General features: G+C 36.8%; 1 protein-coding gene across 3 annotated transcripts in view; it reads left to right on the top strand.

The window, feature by feature from the left end:
- Window positions 1–759: 759 nt before the first annotated feature.
- Window positions 760–11137, top strand: part of LOC122134158 (furin-1-like) — a 99639-nt gene continuing 89261 nt past the window's right edge. The window contains exons 1-3 of one of the 3 annotated variants that reach the window (XM_042715132.1): window positions 760–1211; window positions 2036–2136; window positions 6054–6326. In XM_042715132.1, coding sequence (XP_042571066.1) covers window positions 6147–6326 — 180 coding nt within the window. In that variant the 5' untranslated portion in view covers window positions 760–1211; window positions 2036–2136; window positions 6054–6146. Of the gene's footprint in view, window positions 1212–2035; window positions 2137–5818; window positions 5973–6053; window positions 6327–11137 lie in introns of those variants that run through there. The other 2 variants (XM_042715131.1, XM_042715133.1) reach the window with 2 other exon arrangements.

The following is an 11137-nucleotide window of genomic DNA, read 5'->3' as shown; positions in this document are numbered from 1 at the left end:
TGAAAGGCAATAAAACAAATACCAGCATGGTGTATAAATCATTTATAATTTAAATAATGGATTTATCCTTAAATCCTTCCTTTCAATCCTAAACAAGAATTAAAGTGTGATGTAAATAAAGCATTCGTTGTTTGTTGTTGGAGCTGCAGGTTTAAGACGTACACCTGCTGCCTTTATTATTTATTTATTTATTTATTTTTGCGATACTTTGGCAATGAAAAATGATGGTGGGACAAACAAAATCAGCTTAAGAGCTGGGTTCAGTGAAGATGAATCCCTGAAAGAAATTCTGGTTTCATTCGTGATCTGCATGCTGCTGCTTCCAGAGTAATAACATTGACAAAACTGTAAATTTAATATATTTCTTTCAAAGCAACAATTATGCTGATTATATTCAGCTATCTACACTGACAAGGATCCAACTGTAATCTGATTCATTCACAGCAAATAAAAATTCTCTCATCATTTATTTATCCTTGTTTATAACTAGTCACCATTCACTTTCACTGCGTGCATATGCGATGAAAATGAACAGCTCCTAACATTAACAGTCCTGCGACATTAGACAGAATATTCATTTCTGGGTAAACTGTTTCTTTAAGAACAAGATATGCATTTACTACTGGTACTGTATTTGAAAGAGGTATGTGATTAGGTAAAATTTTAATTATGAATAGTATGTCTTAATCCTGCAGATGGAGCCCGCGAATCACAGACCCCAAATAGGCTCACGCCATGACGTACTTCCTGGGAATTGTAGGCCATTTGTGATTAGCAGGGATTTGTGTACGGATGTATTTATGAGCCCGTTATGTCTTTAGAACAATAAAGAAGACGCTACCGATGGCACGTGACACCACAGAGGTTTTAATTTAATTTACAAACAGTTCGATTTTAAGTATGCAATGTAGACTGGCAGACGCAAGGTTAATAAATAATTAAAATAAAGGACTACAGGAAGACGCGCGCGCTGTTGAAAGTTTCATCGATCTGCGCGCTCTCGTCGCGTGATGCCGAGTTGAGTCTCGTGGAACGGCGCGAATACTCCGTAACGGTTTCTCGGCGGATGTGCTGTAAATGTCCGTCGTGAGCGGAGTTCATTTCGGAGCTGTAGTCTGAAATGTGAGCCCGTTACCGGATTCCCAGGCTGTGAAAAGCGCAATGACAGCTCGGTTCGTGCTTGAGGAGGGGTCAACGGTCTCGTTTCTGAGGTAAATGACAGTTCGTGTGTTTGTCGTCGTTTAATTTAAATGCAACGGAAAACTGAGGTGAAATTTAATAAAATAAAGTTTTTATTTACTAAATGTATTCCTGTCATATTAAGATTTTACGTTTTAGTGCAACTTCTGAGAGCAGTTTCATACAATTTGCCTGGAATAATCTGTTTTTGCCTTTTTTTCGTACAGTATATTTGTGTTTCCGTTCATTTTTATAGATGACAAAAAGTGACTTTAGTTTTTTTTTTCTTTCACACACTTGTAATATCAAAAAGGTGACCAAAATGAATACTTTCCTCAAAAATAAAAATGTGTTTATCCTTCTAATGTTTTTCCAAACCTATATGGCTTTTTAAAGTTAAGTTACTCAGTAACACCCAAATAGAAATGTTCTCCAGAATGACAGTCTTGGTCACCGTTCACTTTCATTGCGCCGGTTTTCCATTCAAATAAAATGAACGGTAACTAGAGTCTGTCATTCCGTTCCACGCCTCCTTTTGATTTCCACGAAAAAAAGCACATAATAATATTTTCAATTTTCTAAACTGACTCCAAATCCTCCGATAGATTTATTATCGTATTGCACGCCCAGTGTTTTCAGCGTAATTGAATGATTTCCGATGCTCTGACTGATTTAAGGTGCATGCGGGTTTCGCGTGAATGTAAAGCGAGCATAAAGATACTATTGTGATACTCTTTGTCTCCGTTGTTCATATGAGGACTGTGTGATGGTCCTTATAAATACAATGATTGATATTCTCTATTATATCATTATAAATGTCCTTTGACTTGTCTTGAAACATTCGTTCTTTTGGCAGGTTTGCTTATGAAATCTGGCTTACCCAAAGGGCTTTTTTTGAACAGGCAGTGTGGTCATCTTCTGTTCTGATCCTGACAAGAGAGAGAGATGAAAAAAGAGGTAGAGATAAACGTGATCTGTCTCTCCCTGTCTAATGAGTGACTAAGCACTTCGGTTCCTGCCCTTACAGAGCCATCATGGATCATTAAAGCTTTAGTAGTTGTAGTTGTGTTTGATGAGGAGTTATTAAGGCATAGTAATTATGGTTTTTTCTTCCCCAGAGAGCACGCTATAAAAATTTGGCCCTCCTAGCCAGTAGCATCACTCGGGACATCACCTCTTGCAAGCATGCAATCTGTCAGATCCTCAGAGACAGCTAGATAATCTTTCTTTCCATTTGATTCAGCCCTTAACGGGTGCTCAGAGTCATTAAATATGAAAAATAAGTCATTTGAAGTGTTGAATGAAGATTGATGGCCGACCTCCAAAAAGATCCCGGAGTTCTACGTGACTGGCTTTACATTAATTTGAATGTCATCTTGGCTTCGTGACATATTCCTCCTGAGGGTTTGGGAATTTGTGATTTACTAGAAATGCACTCTGTAATTTTTCGGTTCTTGGAAAGCTGTTGATAAGCAATTATTTTAATAATTTCTGGTCAATGTTGTGATTGCAACACAATTACCAGAATTCCCTCTGGCTTGGTTCCACGTTCTGCTTGTAAGCTGAAAAAAAGTGGTCTTCTTGTTTCTAATACACAAAGTAGCACAAAGACCTTGTCAGACCTAATAAAGATGAGAAAAGACAAGCCACAAGCCCTGTTTCTTTGTCAGAAACATAGTTGTCTTGAAATCAACAGCCTTTCTGTCACATCTTACATGTGTTGTGCTCTAAAGGTAAATCATTCATTACCTCCTACGTTTATCCATTAGAAGAAGCTTTTACAAGTGGCTGAATTATTAAATTAGTCTTGTTGAGACAAGTGAAGATTGAATACAGGGGACGGTTAACCTGAATGGCAGTTATCTGACAATGCTGAAAATGGATAAGAGGCGGCAAATACATTTCTGAGAGCTGACCACTTTTCCATTACTTGTCTTGTAAACTTGTCTTAGCTGCTAATTGACTGAATCTTCTTAAATGGAGGTTAATGAAATTAATTGGTTTAAACTATCGAATAGGTTTAGATACAACAGGCTTTGCTTTTGCAGTTAGTGAAATGTATAGGTACAGTATCTCTATTTCTCTCTTCCTCACTGTCTCTCTCTCATTTTCTTTGCTTGCGGAGGTGTGACATTCGCAGGTTCCATCAGTAAGACACACATGGTTTTCTCCTCTTTCCTCTCCAGCTCGCTGCACTGTGCCAGCCCTTAATGAGCTCTGTAATGCAGATTTTAGACGTGACGATTTGTTTGTTTCTTCAGCAGGCCTTTTGTCAAGATACTCACTTCTTTGTACCAGGAGCTGGTATTTAAATGCTAAGTTCTGTTGTTTTTAAACCTTGTTTTAAAAGACATTGTGCAAGTTGGTGCTATAATTTTAACACTATTCCTAGACTTCGTGCATCACGCCTTCGCTTTAGAAGGAAATACTATGAATTTGCACGCTTGCTGTCTTCGAAATCACATGCCAGGCTTTATTGTTCATGCTCTGTTTTGTTGTAGAGGGTGTTGGGGGTTATATTCCAAGCCCTGAGCCAAGCTTTGAGCTTACTTGTGCAGTCAGCAAGAACTGAGCTGTCTCTAAGGAGCTGCCTAACACCATGGGACTCCCTCTTGCCGTGTCGGAGAGCTTCTCTGATGGATAGTGCAATGCTCAAGCCACATGGTCATCATCCCAATGTATATGGTTTCAAATCTTGTGTAAAACACCTTCTGTCTTCCCCTGACCATAACTGCTGTTCCCAAAATGATCTTCTGGTAGAAACAGGATTCAAGGGCATTATAAAAGTAAATCCATGCGACTTCTTGTGTGTGTGTGTGTGTGTGTGTGTGTGTGTGTGTGTGTACTTCTATCCTGCAAGGATGTTTTAATTTGATCAAAAGTAGCAGTAAAGACATTTAGAATAGTACTAAAGATTTCAATTTCAAATAAGTTTTTGTTCAAAGAATTCTGAAAAAAGTGGGTGGAAAAAAGAAAAAGTAAAAATATTGAGCAGCACAGTTATTTTTAACATTAAGAATAATTTCCTGAAAAATAATAAGAAATATTTCCTGAAAAACAAATTAGGATATTAGAAGGATCATCTGACACGTAAGACTGGAGTAATTATGCTGAAAATTCAGCTTTACTATCACAAAATGAAAAAAAAAAAATTATACGTTTAAATACATTAAAATAGAAAAATAGAAAACAGTTATTTGAGATTATAAAAAATTCACTTTTTTAATCATTGCAATTAATCAAATAAATACAGTTTTGGTGAAAAAAGGATACTTGCATTAAAAAATGCTTACCAATATACAGCACAGGTCAAAAGTTTGGAAACATTACTATTTTTAATGTTTTTGAAAGAAGTCTCTTCTGCTCATCAAGCCTGCATTTATTTGATAAAAAAATACAGAAAAAACAGTAATATTGTGAAATATTATTACAACTTAAAATAATAGTTTTCTATTTGAATATACTTTAAAAAAATAATTATTCCTGTGATGCAAAGCTGCATTTTCAGCATCATTACTCCAGCCTTCAGTGTCACATGTAACATCCAGTCTATCACATGATCATTTAGAAATCATTCTAATATTCTGATTTATTATGAGTGTTGGAAACAGTTCTGCTGTCTAATATATTTGATGAATAAAAGGTTAAAAAGAACTGCATTTATTCAAAATAAAATAAAAATTCTAATAATATATATTCTAATAATATATTTTCTTTACTATCACTTTTAATCAATTTAACACATCCTTGCTGAATAAAAGTATTTTTTATTTAAAAAAAAAAGAAAGAAAGAAAAAATTACTGACCCCAAAATTACTGACCAGTAGTGTATATTGTTATTACAAAATATTTATATTTTAAAAACATAGCTTTTTCTTTTTTTTTTTTTACTTTTTATTCATCAGAGTATCCTAAAAAAGTATCACATGCTCTGAAAAAATATTAAGCAGCAGAGCTGTTTCCAACTTTGATAATGAATCATCATATTAGAATGATTTCTAAAGGATCATGTGATAATGATCCTAAAAATTCAGCTTTGTATCACAGAAATAAATGATAATTTAAAGTATAATACATTTAAAAACAATTATTTTAAATTGTAATAATATATCACAATATTACATTTTTTTTCAGTATTTTTGATCAAATAAATGCAGGCTTGATGAGCAGAAGAAACTTCTTTCAAAAACATTAAAAATAGTAATGTTTCCAAACTTTTGACCTGTACTGTATATGATTATACAAGTTTGTAATTACATAATTTTTCATTTTAATTTTTGGGAGAACTATCCCTATATCCCTACAATAATTATTTAAATTTCCATCTGTATCTCACACACAGCTATTATATGGCTTCAAAAGATTCTGAATACAGATCATAGCACTTTCATAGTGCTTTTATGCTCCTTTGATATATGAAAGCTTCATTCTTGTAATTGCATGAAAGAGCATAGAAAACTCTACTAAGTTTAGTTGCACAGAAGAAAGTAAGTCTTACAAGTTTGGACGACACGTGGGGTGAATAAATGATGACAGGATTTGAACTATTTGAAAGACAAGCAACATCATCAGAAGATTTTATGACCTTTTTTTCTGAACTTGCTGTAGATACAAGCATGTAGCAAGTGGGTACAAGTGAAACACAAAGCCTTCTCCTTGTCCTACAAAATGTTGTTTGTATCCCAGTTTCCCTTGGTGTAACGCTATCAATAGCACTCAAGACACCTTTATGAAAATTTATGTCTCGCCACAGTCCCTCTGAGAATGTTCTTTGACAGAACAGTTATGTGAAGGTAACCTGAGCTTTATAGAAAACGATGAGCCTCTGGGTGCACTAGTATTTCTTTCCTGATACTCTGTCTTGTCTTCTCCAGGTCATTACAGTGCTGAATTCACAGTGCAGCCCACAGATGCATTAGTAAACAAACTTCATCACCAGAAGGCTTGGAGACGAAGCACTCCTGTTCATGGAGGGCTGCTGGACCCTGCTGCTGTTTCTGGGGGCGTACCTGGTCCTCCTGGCTGCAGAGACACGCTTGATTACAGGCAAAGGCATCTACACCAACACGTGGGCCGTCCACATTGAAGTGGGAGCCGAGGAGGCTGAGAGGATTGCACACAAACATGGTTTCATCAGTCACGGGCAGGTGAGTGCTATCAAAGATTTATCTCTTGTGTCTTGTAAGAGTTGCTACGTTTGTGTATGTGGACATAATGCTGCATGAGGCTTGTAGTGATGTTCTGGTATATCATTCACCTTCTTGCTGTCAAGCTCTGTTGCTTTACACAAGAGGAAGACAGATTTGCACAAACACACACCCACACACATACTCGCACAATTGCGAAGGCCCCTTCGAGAAGTCCTTGTAGATGCTTGTCGAGTCACCTTTCCCCTGCGTCTGTCACTGTTCAATTCATTATGATAGAGATGTGTCAGCTGTGATTGGGGAAATTAATTTTGGCTTATGTTGTATTCTTTTTTCCTTGCAGCCCGCATTGTCTCATTTGTCTTGCCAGATGTTCCCTCTTCTGTTGTTATGGCATTAAATGCTTAGCTGGAAGACGAAAAGCAGGGATGTATCTGACAGCTGAAACATTGTATGTGAATTAATCCCTGCGAGTGCAATGCCCTCTGAGCTCGCTGTGAGGAGTTTGTGGATAGCACGTGTGTGGGAGGACAGGAGTGGAAAGAGATGCCAAAATGAAGCTCTCTTCTTCCTTCTTCTCCTCCTCTCCCTTCTTCTTCTCCTCCTCTCCTCTCCTCTCCTCTCCTCTCCGCTCACCTCTCACATTTACCCTACTGTAAATCAAACCATAAACACTAAACACTTTTAACCCTGCTTGAAATCCTGATCATAACAACTTAAGATTTTAATTTTCTCTTGGCCTAGTTGGCCTAGTAATTCTGATTTTACTTGCCCTGCCAACATTTCTGTTGGCCCCACCACAAAATAATACAAATTTATTTTATTTTTTAGTAATGGATTTTTTTTATTTGCTAGAAATCATAATTTATTTTTTTAAAAAATCTTTATTTATTTTTTTTATAAAAATATCTATCTATCTATATATCTATATGTATATCTATCTGTATATCTATCTGTCTATCTTCAGTCAAGAGTCTCCTTTCTAATGTAAACTGACAGAGCTGAACAAATTAAGTCACTCATTTTGGACTGATACAAACCAGCGATTCTGCTACACACATCTCAGACATCTATTACTAAGGAGATAATAAGCTGGAGGGGAGCAGTATTAGATAATTCAGTTTTAATTCCTTTGTTTATGCAGTGTTAGAAGTCAACCAAACACATTAAAATAACTATTCTGGTGGAACCTCAATTATTCCTCTGATACAAAGTCATGTTATTGTTTTTAAACAACATATGTTGTATGAAAGGCAGAAATACTTGGTGTCAGATCAGTGGGAAGGCTACTCACTAACTGAAGCCACTATATGCTTCCACTGGAAGAATGTTACAGAAGTTCATTTAATGATTGTGTGGGTGACATGAGGGAAAATATGGCCTACAGTGCAAGCAGGCAAATGAAAATTAATGTATGCAAATATGTCAGATTTTTTAGGCACACCACTTCAAAATAGTGTGGACTTATACCAGGGGTGTCATGCACTTATTATTTTTGAGGGGGCACGAGTCAGAAACTCCCATTATAATCACTGAAGCTGTTTACACTGTGAAATGCATATCTTACATCGTACGCACAACTGCTATTCGTTGTTTCTGATGAAAGAGTTAATGTGGCAGAGAGCAGAATTCAGTCAGCGACCCGCGCAGTGAATAAAACTCCGGTGTTTCAGCGATGACTCATCTGAACGCCTCTAAATGGTCATTACATTCATAAGCTCAACAGAATCGTGTGTGATTGGTTATAATGTGCAGCGCTGTAAAAACATGTCTGTCTCTGGCTCAGCGCCAGCCAGCGAATGCAAATTTGAATTTAGCAGCTAGTGATGAACCACACATCACACCCGTGTGATTGTATCAAATATAAAAATATATTATTCGGCTATTTTTGTCTTTTGGAAGCTTAATTCCAAATCCACTTGGCTCGAAAATCTTGAATGGCTTGAATGGGCATGACGCCTCTGACTAATACCAATAGTCACTCGGCGGCCATCTTTGAAACGCCTCTCGGGCATCCAAGTGCAAAGAAATCTGATAACAACTGTGTCATAAATTTTGTTTATTTTGCTCAAATAATGTTATAAAATGCTTATTATTCAGGCTAGAACAGCCAGTGTGCATGCGCAGTCCTGAACGCACGTCTCAGAATGCTGACTGTTTGTATAGCAACCGGGATGCTTCTAACGGCAGCTCCAGTGACCGCTGATTTTACTGATTAGCGATTGGCTCCTTCATTCAGAAGGCGGGCAGGCACGGCGCCAGAATTTTTTCTCTACCGGTGCTAGGGGGGGGGGGGGGGGGGGGGGGGGGGGGGGGGGGGGGGGGGGGGGGGCTATACCAATATGTGGGGGTGCTAAGAAAAAAAATGATATTGATGACGTCAGAGTTACTCCATAAAGAAATGGGGCTATTAAAAATTATGACGGGGCTATAGCCCCCCCTAGCCCCGGTGTAGCGTCATCACTGAAGGCGGGGCTTCCTGCGAAGGGACGGCCATATTGAGCCTATTTTTTCCCCATTCAAAACTATAAGAGTAACATGTCTTGGGTATTCTGTAGTCTTTGAGACTGTGCATGTGCACTGGCTGATCTAGTCTGAAAAATAAGCTTTTTTATGCTATTTGTGCAAAAGAAAAACATTTATGAGATCAGATTTCAGATTTCATTGGTGATTTAAAATATGAAATTTAATCGTAAGCTTGGCAAACAGTTTTGGAGAATTTTATGTTTTCCCCATTCAATGAAATAGGAGTTGCACTCATAGATGGCTGCAGTTGCATGCCCGAGAGGCATTTCAAAGATGGCCGTAGAGTAGGGGTTGCACGACTACTAATTTCTGATTTAAAAAATACTGGAGTTACTCAACTACTCGTGGTTCATGCTACTGTAAATGAATAGACATTAAATAGCTAATTAATAAACGTTTATTTATAAACACGAATTAATTAATAGCCTAATGCAACAATTACATAACATATGTAAACTGTCAAAACTTTATAATTATGACATTACATATTTTAATTTTCATGTAACAGCCAGTATTTGTATCTGTAACAGTCACAAAAGTATTAGTATCTGTTTTTGGATAAAACCAGGTGTCGTACAGTTAGCTACTTGATAAGACTGTTATGACTATCTTTTTTCCCCGTAGTTATCACTGAACAAATATGCTGCGTTAAAGTAAAATAATTATTAATTTCAAAAAATAAATAAATCATATAAGCAGAGATGTCACGACAAACGTTTAGTTATCATTTGAACGCGACTGAATGAATTTAAGGCGCACATTTTCATTACGCAGAATTCTCTAAGCGAGTCGTTTTGAACTTACTAAACAAATGTGCGTGTGCCACGCAAACCAGCAAAAGATAAAGAAGCAAATATAGAAAATCTTTCTGCATCTAAGCTGATTATTAGCCTACTTTTAAGAGAGATGGTTTTTGAGAGACTGAGGCGCGCAACGTGGCTGTTTGATTGGTGAACGCACTGTTTATTCCATTCATTCATGTATCATCATTGCCTTTTAAATATATACAAATAATAGACCGTGTATGATGTATTATTATAGGTGTTATTGATCTTGTATGATGTACTTTTTTGTGAGATGCGCGGAGAGGCAACATCAATGTGCTCTTTTCGTTCATAAAGTTTATATTCAATCACTTCACACACTCAGTATTGCGTGACTTTAGAGGTCTGTGTATAATATAGCGCTGATCCCCTGGCTCAACTGTTATAGCAAACAGCACAGTGTTCCAGCCTCAGCCGAATATTCAGACAGAATTATTCGTTATTCGTTATTCGTTTTTTAAGCCATTATCCGTGCCATTTCGGCTTCGGGCGCACCCCAAATTATTAAATTACATATTTTAATTTTACATGTAACAGAGAAAGTGATAGAAAGTAACAGCTACACGCAATATTGTACTCCTACAATTTGCGTTGTAGGCAAACTGGTTAATGCATGCTCGAGTAGTCGATTGTTTCCAACAGCGCCGACTAGTGGTTAAAGTAGTCGATCACGCGACTACTCGACTAGTCTATATAACCCCTACCGTAGAGTGACATGACTTGTCCAGGGCTCACAAAATTTCTAAATCCCTGGTAGCCCTTAGGGCAGGTACTCTTGAGATTTTGGTAGCCCGAAAACGAATTTAACTAGCCCAAATAAAAAAAATACCTTTTTTTTATATATAGAAAATCAGATAGGAGTTTAAATGTCAATCAAAAATATTTTTAATACACAAATATCAACAAATATGAAGGAAGGAATTTTATTGAACTATTTACAGGGTGTCTGCAGAATTTAAAAAAATAAATTTAAGGCAAGTTATGACCCATTTAAAGAGCTGCACAAGTAAAATGGACACTGTATCACTGGTGTTGGACAATGTCTATGGTAACATACAGAATTGAGCCATAAAATTACATGATTTACAGTTCAGATACAGGTTTTCACAAAAACAAAAATCTTATACAACAGCATTTCAGCCTTTAGACCATTTTTATGAAAAGGGATAAATCAAGCATATAAATTATGTCCATTTAAAACATACAAATATAACTTAATTGTTTAGATTTTTAGAAGGCACATTAACTTCCTTCTCATTTACAACTCTGTAAAACTCTGCGTAAAAACATGAGTTGATATTTGCATTGATCTGACCATAAACAGCATGAAAGGCTTGTTGGAAATGCCAATTTATTCTCTGCCACGAGATGGCACTTTAGGAGTGCTGAAATATTGCGATTTCCCCAGTAACAGCTGTAACAAAAGCAGCTCCGCGCTCAGAAACGCTGCTTTATCTGGAA

Source organism: Cyprinus carpio, chromosome A25 (assembly GCF_018340385.1).
Source record: "Cyprinus carpio isolate SPL01 chromosome A25, ASM1834038v1, whole genome shotgun sequence".
In the NCBI taxonomy this organism is placed as follows: domain Eukaryota; kingdom Metazoa; phylum Chordata; class Actinopteri; order Cypriniformes; family Cyprinidae; genus Cyprinus; species Cyprinus carpio.
The sequence above is the reverse complement of the archived record's forward strand: the minus strand, read 5'-3'. Positions and strand labels throughout refer to the sequence as shown.